The 20,778-nt window shown below is 40.0% G+C and overlaps 1 protein-coding gene across 1 annotated transcript in view; it reads right to left on the bottom strand.

Moving 5' to 3' along the window:
- Positions 1-20,778, bottom strand: part of nol4lb (nucleolar protein 4-like b) — a 157,951-nt gene that overhangs the window by 121,689 nt on the left and 15,484 nt on the right. Inside the window, exons 2-4 of the mRNA XM_007249999.4 lie at positions 13,264-13,419; positions 6,808-6,919; positions 743-849 (exon numbers count right to left, since the gene is read on the bottom strand). Of these exons, the coding sequence (XP_007250061.3) occupies positions 743-849; positions 6,808-6,919; positions 13,264-13,419 (375 nt within the window). The remainder of the gene's footprint in view (positions 1-742; positions 850-6,807; positions 6,920-13,263; positions 13,420-20,778) is intronic.

Genomic DNA, 20,778 nt, shown 5'->3' with positions numbered 1-20,778 from the left:
ATGAAGGTGCTTTAATGACAGAAGTATAGAGGAGACCAAGGACAAGGTGATGGAGGAAATGTGAGGGAGCACTGGTGGACAGAAGACAAGCAGGTGAAGGAAGTGTACGCTTAGGAAATGCTGGTGAAAAGAAGGGAAGCTAGTGGAAGAAGTGTGTGGGAGCACTGGTGCAGGGATCACGCAGAAGCAATGGCAGATAAGCGACAAGTTGGTGTAGGAAGTCTGAGGGAATACTGGTAGACACAAGAGAAGCTGGTGAAGGAAGTTTACGCTAAGGGAATGCTGGTAAAAAGAAGGGAAGCTAGTAAAGAAAGTGTGTGGGAGCACCAGTGGACAGAAGACAGGCGGGTGGTGGAAGTATGAAGGTGCTTTGATGGACATAAGTATTGAGGAACACCAGTGGACCGAGGACAAGCTAATGGAGAAAATGTGAGCGACCACTGGTGTACAGAAGACAAGCAGGTGAAGAAAGTGTCCGCTAAGGAAATGCTGGTGAAAAGAAGGGAAGCTAGTGGATGAAGTGTGTGGAAGCACTGGTGCAGGAAGCTCGCAGAAGCAATGGCCGATAAGCGACAAGTTGGTGTAGGAAGTGTGAGGGAGTACTAGTGGACAGAAGACAAGCTAGTGAAGGAAGTGTATGGCAAAACTTGTGGACAAATGAAAAGATTGTTACTTTACAGATATTAAAAACACACAAAAAAACTATGGGTGGTGGGTGATGGGTGGCGGGAGTTTTTCCTACCTGTTCATTGTTCATGCATTGCAGTTTCATCTGTTTCAGGTAGGTAGTGGTCAAAGGCATGTTGTAGTCGATGACATCAGGAACCAAAGAGGCAGGCTGGTCATTTTCTGGAAGGAAAACATACATACATTACATATACGTCAACTTCAGGTCAACTTAATCAACCATTTGAATGCTTAAATGCTACTATTGTAAAGAAACTGTAAAGCCTTGAGGACTTTGGTCTGACCACAATACACTGTGTTTCCACTGTGTGATGGCCTATTCCAGATGCTTAACCCAGAGATGTCGATGCCACTACTGGACAAAGTAAAGTGCTAATTAAAGTGGCATTTGTGGGTGTAACTCTGTATTGTTGTGCTTGACAAAGTAAACCCTTGCCACATGGTTCTATCAGCTATTGATGAGCGGTGGTCCTTGCTGCAGTGCTGTCCAAGGAATCAGAGGTCATGGGTGTTGAGCTTTAAGTTGCATTGTTTCCCTTTTAACACTAAAATTCCTCACGATTCCTTGAATCATTTACTTCAATTATTCAAACATTCTTTGAGAAACACATTTTAAATACTTTACATATTTTTGTTCTCAGCAATTTTTGACTCAGCAATTTTAGACAATGCTTTTGTATGAAAAATGAATACAAATCAAACTGTTGATATCACCTGTGTGAAATCTTTTTTTTCCCACACTGCCCTTGTCCCTACTTTTTAAGAATGTGTTGCAGGCTTAAAATGTATAAAATATTTATATTAACATATTAAATGATGTTTACAACACAATATGCACAATACATTGATAAAAAAACAAAGTAAACACATAATAAATAATAATTAGTGGAGTCAGCAGGTATAGTATGGTAGATGTTCTTCTTATCACCACTAGAGGGCACTTCCTCCTGCTTGTACACCCAATTAGTCTGTGATACACACAGCCCCCATCCCTTTGTCCCATTTGTCCCATTAACAATGCTTCATTTCCAATGCCCTAATTATAACAGCATACATATGCAAAATGCACAGATGTATGCAAAGAGCACGTGCATGCATTCACACAACTCACCCCATCACCCACCAAACCCCACCCACCGTCCACATCAGCCACATTTTTTTTTTTTACGAATGTTTTCCCAAACACTTCCAAAGTGCCTGGTGCTGCAAATGAAGAAAAATGGGCTGGGAATAAATAGACTTTGGAGGGATGAAGGTGATCATGATAATGGCAAAACGGTGATGATGATGATAATGAAGATGGATTTGTTGTTGGATGCCTGCATGTGTATGTGTCTGTGTGGGGAGGGTGTGCCTTCATGTCTTGTGTATCATGTGCATCATGTGTGTTCATTCAGTCACTCCACATAAAGCTACAGTTAGGCCTAGTCCAGCTATATGTGTAGGGAAGAGAGTGATGTAGCTGAATAGAGAAGCAAACCAGCAGATGACTTTGCTTTTACCTCTCTGCTGGCTCACAGAAGAATGCAGCTTAAACAGAAATCACCTTTCCAAGACCTCTGAGCTTCACTTTAAAGATTTAAGTGAGTGAATGACTTTTTTAAAATTACAACAAAAATTAAGATTAAGAACAAAAAATTATATTATATTCTAAAATTTTATTCTATAAACTAATCTACAACATTTCTCTTAAATATTGTAATTTAGAGCATTTATTTGCAGAAAATGAGAAATGGCTGAAATCATAAAAGAAATTGCAATCTCCAATCTCAAATTATGCAAAGAAAACAAGTTCAGATTCATAATGTTTTAAGAGTTCAGAAATCAATATTTGGTGGAATAACCCTGGTTTCTAATCACAGTATTTATACATCTTGGCATGTTTTCCTCCAGCAGTCTTACACACTGCTTTTGGATAACGTTATGCCACTCCTGGTGCAATAATTCAAGCAGTTCAGCTTGGTTTGATGGCTTGTGGTCATCCATCTTCCTCTTGATTATATTCCAGAGGTTTTCAATGTGGTAAAATCAAAGAAACTCGTCATTTTTAAGTGGGCTCTTATTTTTTTCCAGAGCTGTACATACTGTATTTCTTGCACTAAAAAGCGTACATATAATCCTTTAATTTTCCCAAAAATTGTTTGTGTATCTTATAATCCGGTGCACCTTATGTATGAATTCTACTAGACAGTTTGTAAGGAGCAGTGAATCCACTCCACTGAAGTGCAGGATTATACAGAAGTTTCAGCACCAAAACTTGAGACTCGAGCAGTATTAGCATTAGTCGCTAACCGTGCTAAATGCTAGCTCTTTTGCAGTTCAGATGTGAGTATTATCGGCCTGTAGCCTGCTGCTAACCCCAGCTAGCACTGTAATTTGACCTTTAGTCCTTTAGTTTTAAGTATTTTCGTCTGTTCCCATTGGTAAAAATTCGAAACCAAGCCTTGTGTGACTGGAAATAACTGTGAGAGGCTTGCACCTTATTAGACGGCTACTTGTGCCAGTCCCAGTCGGGATGCATGCTGCTAAATGCATTATGTTTAACATAACATACATAATACAGTCATAATTGCACTTAAATAACTATATACAACTCTTCCTTAATGTATACCACACTAGGTTGTGGTCACCAACAATACTAACTACAGCTTATGTACAGCTAGTCTGACCTTTAACATTTGTGTTGCTTTGCCCACAAACTGGATGTGTGTCAAATTTAGGACCACATATAAAAGTGACTCAAACCTAATTTGAAAATATCGTATTTTACATGTCAATAAAGCTCTTAAAAAAACACATATGTCTCACATTAAAGCAAAAAAGCTGATTTAAGTCACTTTAGCCTGGTAATGTGTGTATATAGCGCACGTTTCATCAAAGATATCAGGTTTTATTTTGACGGCACGAAGATCAACAATTACATAAATATTCTTATGCAAAAGTTGGTGCACCCTTGGGCGAATTCCTATTTTAAGAGAAAGTAAGTGAATAAATCCACTACAGATCTTTAATAACTGTAGTTTAATACAACATATATTTGTCTTATTATTATAAAATAAAACATATTCAGTGCACTATTCCTGTACACAACACATTTATGGTATTCTTTCTACAACATATTAAATTAAGCTAACAGTAAATGATGTGCAGAAGTGTGTTTTCAGTAGAGAATGTGAACTTCTTTTCACATAGAAAATAACAGACTTTGCACACACACTCAAAACACACTTCCTTCATCAGTAATCGATGAGCGCTCATATGTTTGTTTACTGAGGGGTATTGACCAGTCTCCTCATATTGCCATCATCTATGGATTTAGTACCATGTGCAGAACATCCTTCAGACAAGGCAGCAAGTCGGCTAGTGTTCCACAGGTACCCTTTATTCTGCCACGTTATTCCAAATAAAATCATTTACCTTTACATTTCAAATGCTAAAAATAAACAACTCCTAAAATAAATACTGCCCCCCTCATTCCTACCCCCCCCCCCCCTCGACTGTGTTCCACTGTCACAGGAGCTTGAAAAAGAGCAGGTGAAAGAGCCCCAGCCTCTGAGTCAATAAAAAAAAAAAAGAGAGAAGGCCTGTGCGCTCAGTAATTAATCACTTTTAATAATTTAGCGCTGAACTTTTGCGTGGGTAGCTGGAGCTAAAAAGAGGGAGAAGGGGGGAGGAGGGCTAAGGACGGGGGTTTACGGACCCCCATGGGGTAGGAAGCCAATTAGCTGCTCTCTTTATGAGCGACACCCAACGTCGTCCCAGCGCTGCCACACAACTCTGTGACAGATCAGGCCTGGGAGGTGTTGTGTGTGTGTGTGTGGTGCATGTGCGGTGCATGCATGCATGTGTGTGCGTCTGTGTGTGTTTGTGTGTGTGTTTATCTCGCAGCAAGGGTTGGGGCCTGCCGGCAGTTATGTCTGATGGTAATTGGTTCCTATCCACACTGTTGGTTTTTGGGGTTTTACAGCCTAAACGGAACAGCAGCTTAGCCATTGTGGCTCATAATAGGATTTTGAACCTCCGTCGCTTTCGTTTGCTTTCGTTTTGGTCCAGACAACAATACCTCTCCATTCGTGCCTCCTCCCCCCTCTTCCCCATCCTAAGTATCATCCTCTCCCCCATTTTTTTGCTTTCTTTCCCCTCTCTGCAGGAATGATCTGGTGTCCTGGGAGTGTTTTTTTTTTTTTTTTTTTTTTTTTGGTAAAACGGCTGTAATTGGGCTAATTGCAGTGTGCAGGGAGCCAGACATGACACTCCAGTGATCAGAGCCTAATGAATGTCTGTGTGTTGCATGTGCGTTGGGGGTTCCGTATGTATGTATGTATTCATTTTAACTGGGTGTGGATGGAATGAAATAGCCATGGTGGTTGGATGGAGGGGGGGAGTAGGAGCATTCCAGTAAGGACAAAGGCTTGGGAATGCCTTATGTTTTTCTGGATTGAGTGAGTTTAGAGCAAATTCATTAGATCTGCCTGTATATAGTCTGTATATATTTGGCAACAGCATGGTAAAGGTTGTAGTTAGTCTAAAAATGCAATGCCTTTATACACTGCCTGGTAGGGGTGGGCGATATGGCCCTAAAATAATATCAAGATATTTCATGGTATTATCGTGATAACGATACTCTTGGCCACATGACAAAAAAATAAAGATATTAAAAAAATACAATAATTTTAGCAGATTTGTAACAGAACTCCAAATAAAGTAAAGTAAAAATTAAAGTAAAATAAATGATACTGGACAGATATAATCTGTCCCTAGTACATATTTAATAGGAAATGAGAAATGTGTGAATTTCTCTTTTGCTTAAAACAGCTAAAAAGTAGAACCCTGACTTGATAATTAGGGGTGAGTGTTATGGCACGATATTTCAGGGTATAATATCGTTCACGATATTCAAAAAGGTTGGCGATATTATCGCATACGATACGATATGGCACACCCCTACTGCCTGGTCATACATTCTAATATTTCGCCTTAGCTTTGATTGCATCACGCATTCACAGTGGCATTGTTTTAATAAGCTTCTGCAATGTCACAGGATTTATTTCAATCCTTCTTTCAATCAATTTTTCACCAAGATCTTGCAGCACTGATGATAAGAACAAGTGTCTGACCACCGCACCAAGTGCTCCAAGCACTTCTCCAAGTGCTGGAGAAGGCTTTGTGCAGTGGTCAGACTCTGTTCTTGGTGAAAAAGGAATGCACTGGATTGAAATAAATCTTGTGACATTGCAGAAGCTTATTAAAACAATTTCACAGTGTGAATACATGCAGCAGTCAAAGGTAAAAACAGTCAAATGAAATATTAGTGTGTGAACTTTTATTTTGGTGGCATTTTTTTTTTTGGCCAGGCAGTGTTTTTGCAGCCTCTGCCCCAACATTAGGTTGCAGAACATTGAGTTAAAGGTAAACATAAAACAAGAAATCACTGTTAATCTATCTCCTTTTTCCGTTTCTACAGAAGTCTCAAACCTAGTCTGTAATGTGGCTGCAGGTTTTTATATTCTAACCAATCAGAAGCTCATGAAATCAATTGTTTGAAGAATGATCAACTGATTAAACAAGTGAAATCAACTGTGCTACTGATTGTTTAGAATTAAGCCACATCCGCCCTCCTTTCACCCTGTTCTTCAATTGGTCAGAGGACCCCCAAAGGACCACCATAGTGGTGACACTAACATGGTGGTGGTGAGTTAGTGTGTGTAGTTCTGATGGGAATGGATCAGACAGCAGTTTTTCTGTAAAATTACTTTTATATAAAGTTAAATAATCACATAATCTGGATTTATAGAAACATGCTAAATGAATGCATGGTCTGAGAAACCACATTATTGTATTATATCAAATTCTGAATTTATAAACCATTTTTTTTCTGTCAAATGTACAGTTTTTATACATTTTTATAAAAAAAACTAATAGGTGCCAGTTTGCAGAGTTCTATTTTGTTGGGCATAAATGTTCATTATGCACCTCATCATTATTGTAACTCTAGTGCAAAATGAAAGAAGCAAACTTCACTCTCACTAAATGTAATCTCGCCAAAACTGTTAACAAAACTCATTTTTAATTATCTTTGAGAGACAAAAAGCAACGCAGGAGGTCTTAAGGATGTCGTACCTTTGCACTCGGCTCCACTCGGGCTGATGTGCATCCTCTTCTGACACTCTCCACAGCTCATCAGGAATCGGGTCACTGCCTCTCTGGGCAGGAACGCATACGTCTCTGCAATCTGAGACAATCAGGGAGAGAGAGAGAGAGAGAAAGGGAGAGTGAGACAGAGAGAGATCATGCATATCATTTCATCTTTCTTTAAACAGCATTTGCTTGCAGAGCTCGTGTTCATTTTTCAAGCTGTACTTTTGTCACTCCTGATATTTCTTCTCTCTCCTTCTTACTGAAGCTTTAAAGTGATGAGGAGGATGATGATGATGGACCTAAAGGGGACCTACAGTGACAAAGGGCCTGTGAAAAAGGACCCGTGGTCTTGCTCATGAGGACAAAGCTGGAATGCTGGATGAAAGCACACCCCGTTGGTGCATATTTGCGGCACCCTTACTGGTGGCCTGCAGCTAGCCGGGCCTGCTGACCTCCCCGAGAGCCGAGCTCTGGGCAGCGGCACTCTCAACGCCTCATCACGTCTCCTGCGGCTGGGAGGCGTTTTGACTCGCTGTCAGAGCTCTGTCTCACTCAGCCTGCTTATGTCCTTCCCTTTCTCTCTTTCTGTGGAGACCAAGAGTCTGAGCACGTGGACGGTGGTAAGCTGGATAGTGGCTAATATGAATGCGGGGCATTTGTGGGGTGTGTATGTGTGTGTGTGTTTTTAAAAAGAAAGGTGTGACGACGAAATGTCAGTTGGAGCCCTTGGTGACAGTCCCCCTGTCAATCAGACCTAAACCAGCAGGATATCAGGGTGCACACACAGACACAGGCATTCTCAAGCACATGTTTGTTTTACAATATTAGTGAGGACTACTGTTGATTACTGCATTATTTTAGCATAGTAATGTTACACCTATACACAAGCCTAACCTGGACTTTTCATTCAGAACAAAAAACTACTAATATAATGCCTTATGCAGTGCAGGTGCTCTGCCCACGCACTGAGGGCAAAAAAATAAATAAATAAATAAAATAAATAAATAAATTAGGCTTATAAAAAAAACATCATTATAATAATACCGGCAATCATAAAAATGACATTCTAAAAATAAAAATATCATAATAATAGATGTAAGCAATGCAAAAGTAACATATTTACTTGAGAAAACCATGAATCTTTTGGAAAGTTGGAGTTTAAGTCTAAACCATGTATTACAGTAGTTGTGCGCACAGCGGAGCTGGGGGAGAAGCTGCTCTCGCTTCTGGTGCAGAAAATGGAAATAAACATAATTTAACCAGGCACCAAATATACACCAGATATAACAGTGTAACATTTTGGAAATGCAGACGCCTTTTTTTTTTTTTTTTTTTACTAAATCTGTTTTTTTGTAAAGTCTTATTTAGGAAGAGAATCAAAATCTTTTCAAATAAAACCACTAATGTCTCTAAACACTTTAAATAGTTTTAATGAGGTTTCATTTCAAATTATATTACTGTGGGAATTTGGAGCAAATGGAATGCAAAATTAGAAAATAAATGCCTATTAGTAGTATACAGAACAGAATTTAGACTCCTATACAGTAAGAATCAAAAGATTATCAAATGGCACAAGTGAAGTCTTGAACAACACATTCATAATAGTAATAGTATTTTATTATATATGTTTTGAGAAAGCATTTGTGCTAAGGGCACCTAAATGGCTAGATACGGCCCTGGCCTTATGGTGCAATTATTGAGTATTTTGCCTCAGATTGTAACACTATACAATATGATAAACTCTACTTTGACTGGCTGAATAATGTCGCTAGCCACATAGAATAGCATAACTTTGAGACTGTTTATTGTTAGTCTTAAGGGTCATTTATGCTCAATGTTAAAAAAGGATATGGTCAGAGCTCATTCGGTTTGTCTGTACTTGTGAACATTGGAAAAGATGGAATAGAAAAGCTCCACTGGAAAGAAAAAGCAGAAAAGACAATTATCGCTTATCATTTTTATGTTGTTTACAGCCATTTACACCACTGCTTCCTTCATTTTTTGGTAGTAAGTGTATTATCTTGACTCTCTACACTTTTACAACATTTGGGAATGTACTTTGTAACATCCATGCCAATGTATTGGATGCATAGAAGTATGTGGACAGTGTTGGTTACATTGTTGTATTCATTTTCACTTCACTGACTTGCTCATGAAAAATTCCTGCGGTGGTGCTTCATTTAGTCAACCCTTGCCTGAGCGGTTTTTATGTCTTTTGGTCTTATTTCCATATTCTTCTAAATTAGAAGTCAAATATAGCTTTGAATGTCTTTATCTAGTGGGCTGGGTATATGTAAAATTTGGGGAATATAATTCAAGTAAACACATTGGGTGTCTGTTTTACTTATGGGGGTTTTACCTTTGTGAGATACCATACAAAAAATGTTTAAGGGTTCACGGATTCCACTATGTCAAGATAAATATGTTTTTCCATTCAAGGGACCTTTTAAACTCTAATCCTAACTATCACATAGCACCTTAAATTTGGATTGATTTTGAAATAAGTGAAGATTGGAAAAAATGCCTCGACTGAAACCAATATTTTATGTTGTTCTCTTATTATGAGGACATTTGGTCCTCAGTGAGATAGCAGTACAAGAATGCCCACACACACAGGCACACACACCCTGAACAAAGGTAGTTTATCAGTAGAGGGAGAGCATCCAATCTAAATTTAAATTTCATTAATTCAGAGGGAAGGCAAATGAAGTGCTAATCAGGTTCTTAAATCAGGGAGCAGCAGTGACAGAGACAGAGCTGGAGGGGCCAGGCTCTTATTAAAATCACTGCTACCCCCGAACCCACGTCCTAGTCTGAACTCCAAACTACCCGGTAATGGAGACAAAACCAAAATGTTTCAAGATTTTATGACTCCAATTATGAATTGCTGTGTGACATTGTATTTGTGACCTTTTTTTTAATCATAAAACATTTTTTATGACTGGTTTAACTAAATTACTGATAATTTTGTCTAACCTATGGGAAACAGATTTTGTTAATTGTAAATTTTAAATGTCTAGCAGAATCTCATGCTGCAGGAAAAATAACGGTCTATAATGAATTAAAAAGGCAGAATCTAACATTATTTTAATGTTAAAATAATAAGGAAGATGAACCGGAAAGAAGGACAAAAGAAAGGAAGAGAGGAAGGAAGAAAATGAGGCAGTAAGGAAAAGGCAAATGGACAAAAAAAAAACGACCTACTAGCAGGAAATAAGGCAAAAAATAGGAAGGAAGGTAGGCAGGATGGAAGAAAGGCATAGAGGAAGTCATAAAAAAAGGAAGGCATGGAGGCAGGCAGGAAGGAAGTAAAGTAGACGGAGTGGAAGGAAAAAACAAGTAGGGAAAAAGGCAGGAAGGAGGGAAGGAAGGAAGAAAAGACCTGAAGAAAGTGAAAAGAAAGGAAGGAAGAAAGGAAGGAAGGCAGAACAAAACAAGAATGGGGAAAGGCAGGAATGGAAGACAAGACAAAGAAAAACAAATATGTGTAAAGTGTGTTTAGCATCGATTAATAATAAGTCAGACAGGAAGGAAGGGAATAAGTAAGGAATGCTTAAGGGAAGGAAGATTGGCAAGAAGGAAGGAAGGACTGAGAGTGGACAAGAAAGGAGAACAAAAAGAAAAGGAAGGAGAAAGGTAGAAGGGAGGAGGAAAGACAGGAAAAAAAGAATAAAGAAAAGAAAAAGGAAGCCAGATAGGAAGGCAGGTGGCATGTATGCAAAGCAGGCAGAATGGAAGAAAACAGGAATGGAAAAAGGCAGCAAGAAAGGCGGGAATGGAGGATGGAAGACAGAAGGGAATAAAAAGAATGAAAGAACAACGGAAGAAAAAAGGAAAGTCAGGAATTAAAGACATGAAGAAAGATATGATTGAAGAAAAGATGAAAAGTAATAGAGAAAAAGGCTAGAAGTAGAACAAACCATTGCTTTATCACTGATTGATGTCAATCATCTAATTCTGGATATTTCTATATTTCCCTCTGCCATTGTCCCACCGCTGTCCTCATTTTATCTCACTTTTAGCCCACCCTGATTCCTTTTCTTCTCCCATACCCCCTCCTCCCTAACCAGCCGAACAAGAGAGAAAGAGAGATAAAGAAAGAGAGGTAGAGAGAGAAAGAGAGAGAGAGAATACACACACCCCCACACTGAATAACCACACTCTCCCCTGAGGCTCAGGCAAACAAACATGGGGCAACCATGGCACCACAGCAGGAGGCCAACAAGAGCGTGCAAGTGTGTATGTTTTTCAAAAGGCTGGATAAGAATCATAAAATATATATTTATGTATCAACAAAATCCTACATCTTCACCCCAGTGTGTCCTCCCATATTATGCACACTACAGGAAAATCTCTGCTGGATATAAAACTCCCACCAGGGGCCATTTCCCCTCCCAGTGGCAGCAGCACTACACAGAGATGCGGAGGAGAGCAGAGGAGCTGGGTGGGTCCGGATGTCCAGAGCGATGCTCCACTCAGGACAACTTCTGGACCACTGCCACAGCCTAACAGCCGGCAGGCAAAAAAAAAGAAAAGAGAACAAGCAGACCCAGCTGTTTGTGTGTGTGTGTGTGTGTGTGTGTGTGTTTGTATGAGTGTATTAGAGATGGAAACACACACCACATCAATTATACATAAGAGAGAAAAAGAAACAAAAGAGACTATTTATACATCTGCCGCCCAGCACAGAGGTGATAAAGAGGTGTTAGGCTATTCCTAGGTGTTCCCCTTTTTATCCAAGAGAGGGCAGTAAGCACAGGGTGAGCTGCTGGAGCGCTCAGGTTGGGGGCACACTTACGGAATGTACAAAATCTCCACTGTCTGAGCATCTGTTTGTCTGTGTGTGAATATGTGTGTATGTGAGTGTGTGTGTGTGTGTCTGTGTGTGTGTGCATGCACAACCAAAGATGAGTCACACCAAACATGAGATGCATATAAGAAACCATATCTTTCAAATCTAAAAATGTAAATATTAATGGGCATAAATGGTGAAAGGAATCAAGACTCAACAAGTGAGAGAGGAGATAAAAGGCGTCTATCAGAGCGAGCAGCTGTAGAGGTCTAACAGTCATACATTAATAATATTTCACTGCACAGACATGCACAGTCATAACTGATCAGAGAGAGAGAGAGAGAGAGAGAGAGAGAGATAAGAACAGACAAAAGAGACTAAAACAATTTATGGCGGGAGAGAGAAAGAAATAATCAGAAAGAAAGGAGAAACTAATCAGAATTGAGACAGAGAGAGAAACAAAAGGACTATGGCAGAAAATACACACCAACATGCCTCAAGTCATGTGACAGGAACTAGTATCACACATAAATTTGACCCACAGAAGCTAAAGAACACACTCCTGCACTGACTGTGGATGTGATTTTTTTCACAAATCGTCCCTTCACATGTTCACATAGGCAATTATAGACAAATGCCATTTATCACATTACGCCATATAAGGCATTACCATCCACAGTGGACAGTGCCGTGAGCATGCTGGACAGTGTTCTGCCTCACTCACAAGAGAGCACCTTGCAACTTATACAGGTGTGGTTGTTCCCAAGATGTCCCTTGATGTAAAACTTCAAGATCAACTTGCATACTGCTTTCCCACGACCTTTGGCATGCCAATGCATATAGTACCAGACAAAAGTGTTTATTTATTATTTTAAAATGTTCTGTTTTGTAGAATTATTTAGTTAACAAAAAAAGTGTTTGTTTGTTTTTTTTTTACTTTTTTTAGATTTTAGTGTTATATTTTAGATTCTTCAAAGCAGGCACCTCTTGCTTAGATGACAGCTTTGCACATCTTGGTTGAATTTTCTCAGTCAGCTTTAGTCATGGCTTTAAGTTAACAGCTGTGCTAAACATGTCAAGAGTTAATTTTCTCAAATTTGTTATCCTCTTAATGTGTTTGAGAGGTAAAGGCAGAGGTAGAGTTTGTATATAGTGAATAGTCCTATGTTCTAATACATATTACGACAAGAACTACTCAACTAATTCAAGAAAAAAAAAGGCTTGAGGAAACGAAGGTCAGTCAATCCGAAAAAATCCAAGAACCCAGAAAGTATCCTCAAGTGATTAAAGCGACAAAGTGACAAAGACTTTTAAGTTACTACGTGATTTCTTATGTGTCTCCTTATAATCTTAATGACTTCTGTATTCATTTAGTATGGGAAAAAACACACTGAATGAGAAGTGTGACCATAACTTTTGACTGGTACTGTATATAGGCAGATAGAGAAATGTCAGAATAAAGAATAAGGGAAGAGGCAAAAAGAGAGAGAAGAAAAATAAGTGAATAGAAAAAGAGAAGAGAAAGAAAATGTGTGCATGAGATAGACTGATCAGAATAGAAAGAAAGGAAAAACAGGACATAAACAGAAAATAAATGAAAGAGGGCAAGTCAGGGGTGAGACACAGGGGTTGCTGAGCTCTCTCACCGCTTTGTAGGTTTTCTTCTGGCCGGCGTGCTTGGGGGCTTTAGCTGGGTCAGAGCTGATCTCTACGTGCATGGCGTAGATGATGTCGTAGAAGTCTTCTACCACAGCAACTCTCTTCAGTAAAGAACCTTCCTGACCTGCAGCTCCATCCACACACTGCATAAGAGAGAGAGAGAGAGAGAGAGAGAGTTATACACTATACATAGCCAGACACAGTACATTGCCACATGAGACATACATATGCCCCCACACAATGTGCTTAACCCTGTATGAACGTTTCAAGAGAGTGCTTCACTCAGTGTTGTATAGAGTGCTAATAATTCATTCGTTCTGTATTTTAGGTCTGCAACACATTCTAGAGCATTTATCGTATTTTTCACACTATAAGGCACACCATATTATAAGGCGCACTGTGAACTGTGAACATCTATTTTCTGTTCTATTTTCATACATAAGGCGCAACGGATTATAAGGCGCATTTTAAGAGACACTATAAAGAACTTCTAATTCAGTAGGTCTTGCTGCTGGGTGGTGGTGGATGGGAGAAACTAACTAAGTTAAGTAAAGCTAAGCTAAGTAAACAAAACTTTTAAAGTCTAACAAGCTCTGGATGTTAATCTACACAGATTTCTCTCCTGAAAATTGTTTATTTAGGTGAGTAAATCACTTCCGTTTATTTACAGTAAGCTTAGATTCCCGAATTTTCATACATAAAATTTCCAGAAAATTCATACATAAAACGCAGTGGATTAAAAGGCGCACTGATGATTTTTGGGAAAATAAAAGGATTTTAGGTGCGCCTTATAGTGCGAAAAATACGGTCCCGTTTTGTAGCATTTCCATTCATTCTCGACATTTTGGGACATAGGATATCAAGCAATGATCTATGCAACAGTACAGAGCTGTCATTTACACAATTTTTTTCATATATTACTTCCGGCATTCTTTTTTTGAGGACAGGTCAGGCCAGCCGAGCTCCCATACCCTCTTCTTCTGCAGCCGTGCTGTTGTAATGTATGCAGCGTGTGGTTTGGCATTGTCTTATTAAAAATAGCTTGGACGTCCCTGAAAAGGGATGAGGTCTTGAAGGCAGCATAAAGGATGTTGCTCTGCATTAATGTTTCAAATTTCAAAAGTTGCACAAGTTAGAATGTTATAATCACAAAGCACTGGGGCGCACAAGTTGAGCTCCTCCATTTGTACATGTAGCTGTTCTTTAAAAAAAAAATCTTAAATAATGGGTCTATGCTTCTTCAGTGTTGTAGTATTAATTAACTTAATTCTAAACAGATTTCGCTTATTCAAATAGCCTGTAAATGTTTTTAAAATCTCAGTTTTAGCGCTCTACTTACAAAAAAATGTCAGGTATAAATTAGGCTCGGGCTCACAACAACAATTTATAGGGCGGATCGGGTCGGGCACAGGAAGAACATGCATTGACTCCGGCCGGAGAGGGTTGGATTTTTTGGGCACGATCTAAGCTGAAAGATATTGGGTTACACTGACTATGAAAACAATAAAAAAACATCAACGTATGTGAAGAAAATAGTTTTGTTTTCATATTTTCTGAACTTTTTGGGGTGTTCACCTTAAGAAATCGGCCAAAACGCTTTTTTTTTTTTGTCAGGTCGAGTACCAAAAATTAAACTGATGCAGAGATAAAAAAATAAAAAATAAAGAAGCTATATTATGCATTGCTCAACCTAAACTAATCTTTTTAATAAAAACATTCAAAACAGAAATAGAGCAAATCTGATCTAAACAAAAGAGTTTTGTACGCTTGTAACAAAGACCACCTTGGTAACCACGGTAACCACCGCTAGTCTGGTAGGCAGGTGTCCTGGGCAGAGGGTCATGCGACACCTTACACTCAAGAGTTGCGCTTTTGCAGAGGCCTGATTTACTCCCACGCACTTGTGCGCGCGCACACACACACACTAACCTTCAGAGAATTTCTATCTTCTTAGTTTACATAAAAACCCTGACCAAAAAACTCAACAACTCTTTCACCTCTCTGATGTAAACCTGTTCCCATCCTCCATTCCTCACCTCCAAACCCTGCCCCCTGCCCCCACACTGACCCCTCTGACCTGCTCTGCCACCTTTCACTGCCTTGTGCCGGCTGATGAAGGTTACCATGGCAGCCAGGGACAGGGTGTATGGGCTAAGCTTCCTTCTTTTCACATTCATCACCTGGTAGTATTGATTATTATTATGATGCTTATAATAAATAGAATGCACTGATAGCTTTGGAGTTAATCACAAAAACAAAGAATATGGAGAAGGACAGAAAGAACAGAAGCTAGTATGAGATTTCTGGTAACGCTATGTGTTATCAGGCTGTGTACAGAAAAAAGGTCCCACCCTTCAATGAATACAAATAACTGCATAACTGTGATGCAAAGATGTCTGTGGAGTAAACTGACTTTAAACTGGCTAAATTACAGCAGATAAGACTATCCTAGACTATCCTAGTCATCTACAGCTTGTGTCTTTCAGCTTAAAAACAGACAGTAAGTAAAGAGATAAAAAATAACTAAGGAAACTGACTCCGAGCATGATAAGTGATGCTGGACCCCCTCCAAACCCTCCAACCCATACCCTGCTCCAATCCTGCTGAGCCCTGCTGTTAGCATCACAGCTTACATGCTCTAGCCTGGCTGCTGTGTCTGTTTCCATCACAACTGTTTCTGCTAGCATTGTGGCTCCAACTGCGCTGGACCTGGCTGTTGGCATCATGGTTAACCTAGTGTTTTATGGTATTATGGTTGATGACCAGCTCTCCTTTACACACCATGTGGCCTCAGTTGCTTGATCCTGCCGCTTTGCGCTTTGTAACATCTGAAAAATTTTACCATTTCTAACGCAACAGGCCACCCAACTCCTGGTACAGGCAGTGGTCATCTCGCACCTCAACTATTGCAATGCCATACTAACTGGCATCCTGGCTTGTGTAGTAAAACCACTCCAGATGATCCAAAATGCAGCAGCACGTCTGGTCTTCAACCAGACAAGAGCTCAACCAGACAAGAGCTCAAAGAGACATTGAGCTCCATTGGCTACCAGTTGATGCTCATATCAAATTCAGAACAGGCTCCTTCTATCCTGCACTGATAACTCCTGAAGGCTTATGTTACCTCCCGGCCGCTGTGCTCCTCTGGTCGCCTAGCTTTACTAAACATTCACACAAAGCAATCCAGACTGTTCTCATACAGAGTTCCCCAATGGTGGAACAAACTACCTTCCAGAAGAAACTCCTGAAGACAGAGCTCTTCAAAGAGCACTTACTCTCCTAACACACCTAACAAATTAACTACTACTAACCTCATTTCCTTCTTCCCCTCCTTTCCTCCTCTTTCCCTATGATCTCCTTTAGGCCCTGTCTAAAATTTTTATTTTTTTTTACCTTAAACTTCTATTACTCTATGTACATCACTATTGTAAGTCGCTTTGGACAAAAGCATCTGCCAAATGTAATGTAATGTAATGTAATGTAAACAGGTAGTAAACTAACTAAACTAATACCGAACATGATGAACTATACCTAACGCTTTATTCTACTGAATCTTAAAGAAAACACTGACATTTATAGCTACCAATGGAACTTTGTCTCTTGTTTTCTCTGCTTAAGAGCAAAGACCTATCAAAAAATGTTGCAATGCATGTTCAGCCAACTTGTGGACATTTCAGGACACAGTATCCCATAATACACCAGTCAGATCTATCAGAAAGCACATTCCAGTCCATAACCAGCTTCAGTTTTGCTAGAAAACATGCTCTTGTGCAATGGCCACAAATATACACATGCTTCCTGCTTTCCACTGCACTATATTACCTCCAGGAGATGGGGCACGTGTGCCAGACTCAGCCAGCGAGTGTGTATGTACGTATATGAATGTGTGTGTGTGTGTGTGTGCGCATGCATGAGTGTGTGTTAGGGACTTATGCTGCTGTAGCAGGATGCTGCCCTGCCCCCTCTTCTCCTGACGGTTGCGGGGCACATCAGCGGCCCGGGACGTTAGTGTGTGTGACAGCAGTAGGCCCTCCACACACGCAGATGTGGGACATCGGAGGAAGGGGGGCAGTTCTGAACCTTCAGGCTCAGTGGACCGGACGCACACACACATACACACTCACACACAAACACACACACACCTCCCCCTTTCCCAAAATGCCAACATGGGGTCAAAGTCACTGCACCCTGAGAGGGCAAAGCCAGGCTGTCCTGCCATGTGCCCCACACACACACACACACACACACACAATTAGCATTTCAACTGTGGCACAGAATCATGGCGGCGGCATGCGAATGGCATTCTGGCAAGGTTATGGCAGTTAGGTGGGTCTTCTATACGCATGAATAAAATATGGGATGGTGATGCCACTTTTCGAAGTTGACCTTGCTTTTGCATGCACACATACACACACACACAAACACACACACACATTCACACAAAAAAACATTCTTGGTTTGCAGGTAACCTACAGGTAACCTGGAAATAACAAGGAGAGAATTGCACATATTCAACAACATGAAGAATGAATAGAATTACACCAAGGGATGCAGGAAGACTGGTCCTCAGCTGCACAGGAGAGGGTCTTACACACACACACACACACACACATTCTCCATCCACTAGTCTTTGTGGGTTAGTTAAATCTACAATATAAAAGAAGACAGGCTTCATATATCCCCCTATATATAAATAACTAACCCAACTAAGCATATTTGCCTAGACTCTAGTTGCCTTTGTCCCTCTCTTTTTACCTCTCTCTCTCCCTATCTTTTCCTCCCTCTGTCTCCTCCCCATCTCTTTTTCTGTCCCTCACCCTCTCTCTCTCTCCCTCCAGTCCTGCTCTCCACCTCCAGGCCTTTGCTCTCTCTCCAATGGCACAGAATAATTGCTGCCTTCCCTCTCCTCCATACTCGCTCCCTCTTTCAGCTTCCACTCCCCCGTCCCGGACCAAACAGCCCTGTTGCTAGGAGACAGGTCGGGTTGGTGCAGCAGCACCCCCACCTCTTCGTATCTTTCTCTCTCTTTCTCACTCTCTCTGAAAAAAGAAGAAGGAAAAGAAGAAGGAGGGATGGGAGGATGGTGGAGAAGTGCAGTGGAGGAAAGAAGCCTCCATTTGAGGCCGGTCAGCCACAAGGAAGTGATCGACTCATAGTCTTATACATACACACTCACATATTTACACACACACACACTTGCCAAAAAGGACACATAACACACACAAAGCTGATACAGACGATACACACAACTAAACAATGCTAAACTTGCACAATTAATTAATTATAAGATTCAGACATGTACAATACTCACAATAATTACATGTACAGTAAGGAGGACAGACAGACTGACTGACACACAGGTGTTAATACAATCAGACGACAGACACCTAGAGTTTCTGGCCAGCTGGTTTTCGGTAAGCTACAGCATCTACGCTCCTTTTGTTTACAAACCAAGCCAAGTTTACCTTTCCCCACCTGAAAGCTTTTTTCAGATTTGACATATTTACAGAGAGAAGCCAGGATCCAGGGTGCGAGCCAGTGGGAGGTGAGGACCAAACACTGCTAACACACTCGCACTCTACCAGTGAGGTGAGATAGAGTGTGAGCGCAAGTGTGTGAAGAAAAGGAAGGACAAAAAAGTAGAAGGAATATAGAGCACTTTAAAAAGTTTCAAGTCATTTCAAGTCAAGTAGTCAAGCAGTATGGCAAAAAAATTGTTTTCCCCACATTTTTTTCCCATTTAGTCAATGAGATAATATTTATCTCAATACACATAAGTAGTGTAGTCAAAATGCATCAGTAGCGAAAACTTCAATTCTAACTCTATATCAAACTGCCATAGTGAAAAAAAGTAGATTAAAGTACACTAAGCATTATAATGCTAATAGTGCACTAAAGTGTATTTGTAGCCACATTATTAAACAGTATATTTAAAGAGTGCTTAAATAGAACAACGATTTTTGTACTTATTATACTTTAATGGTATAAAAATACTACGCAAAATTACAGGCTGAATGACCTACTGTTTTTCGCTGAACTCCGTATCTGTCCGGTAATTTAAGTCCCGTTTGGGCGGACATCTCTGAGTTTTGTCTCCTCGCTTTTAATAAAATAGCTATTTGTCCACTGCCACACACCGTCATTACACTTTGGGCGCGCGTTTCCACGGAGATACATGTAAACACAACAGCGAGTGGAAATGGAGGAGCTACTGAACACAATGTCATGTGATTGAGAAAGCCTAAAAACTCACTGGTCCTCCTGTTTTTTCAACTGCAGTCCGGATGAAAGAGTTTTATCACTGAGTAGAAGTGTGAAACATTTTTTACAGACGTAGGGCTTTATTCTGTGAGATTATTGGCTATATATTATTTCATTATACTAATTGTAGTAATTGTATTTCAGTTCTAATTGTAAGCATGAACTTGTGTAATGACTGACTACAGACATCTTCAATGTTTTGCAGTAATCAAATTTAGAATTAAATGTAAAACACCCTAATATTCAAATCTCCCCAGCTACTCTGACTTCCCAGATCACTTCACACAATGCTAACAGTGTGAGAAGAAGGGAGAGAGGCTACCTGGTGTCCTCTCACATGAGTCACATGAAGCCAGCACTGACAGCTGAATCTGCTTAGAGGACACCAACTGCCAATTCTCCTACGTCAGCCAAGAGACACCAGCACTGGGTGGGTAGGCGTGATGCTAGCCAGAGAAAGAGAGGTCAATTATGCTCTCTGGGACTCCTGGTCGTGAATGGTCATGGCATCACTGGGATAGAACTTGCCATCTCCCAATAAGTGGGTCACACGGGAGCCGTCTAAATCATGATTCTGTTATTGCCCGCTGGGGGAGTACGACATGGGCAATGTGATGAGTGATAATGCTGCTGTATATCAATAAATACATTTTAATTCATTTAAGCTACTATACATTAAGCTATTTGTGAAAATGCTAAGAATGCTCTCACTTAGTCTTAAATCCCCACTTTCAAATTAAAACTCTTTCTCATAAAATTGTGTGTGAAAAAAGAAGAAGAAGAAGTGTTTGGGCAGAGCCTGATTTTGTAATTTTGCTTCTGTGCATTCTGTAGTCCCTGAAGAGATGTGTTATTTTTTCAGGTTATTTTTTCAGGTGTCATTTTTTTAGGGGAAAAGTGGTGCTGACTAGATACTATGTGGTGACCGCCAGTGAACAGGGTTTTCTTTTTCCTATTAGTATCTGGTGCTTACCTGATAGCATATGATGCTTACCACATAGTATATAGTGAGAAACACTTTTTAATAAAAAGAAAAATGTACCATGTCTCTTTTACTTGAAAAAAAAAGGAGAATCCGGATAAAATCTGATTAACAATAAAAAAAAGTAAATTATTTATTTTCTCTAAACGTTTAGCTTTTTTCTTCTGAATTTGGAAGGCAATTTATCTCACACAGTGTTTAACCCCCCACCACAATCCCTACCAATGCTAGCACATCCCTCCGACACATGAGAAGTCAG

This window comes from Astyanax mexicanus, chromosome 13 (assembly GCF_023375975.1).
Source record: "Astyanax mexicanus isolate ESR-SI-001 chromosome 13, AstMex3_surface, whole genome shotgun sequence".
NCBI classification, from domain to species: Eukaryota; Metazoa; Chordata; class Actinopteri; order Characiformes; family Acestrorhamphidae; genus Astyanax; species Astyanax mexicanus.
This window is presented reverse-complemented; position numbering and strand designations above follow the sequence as displayed.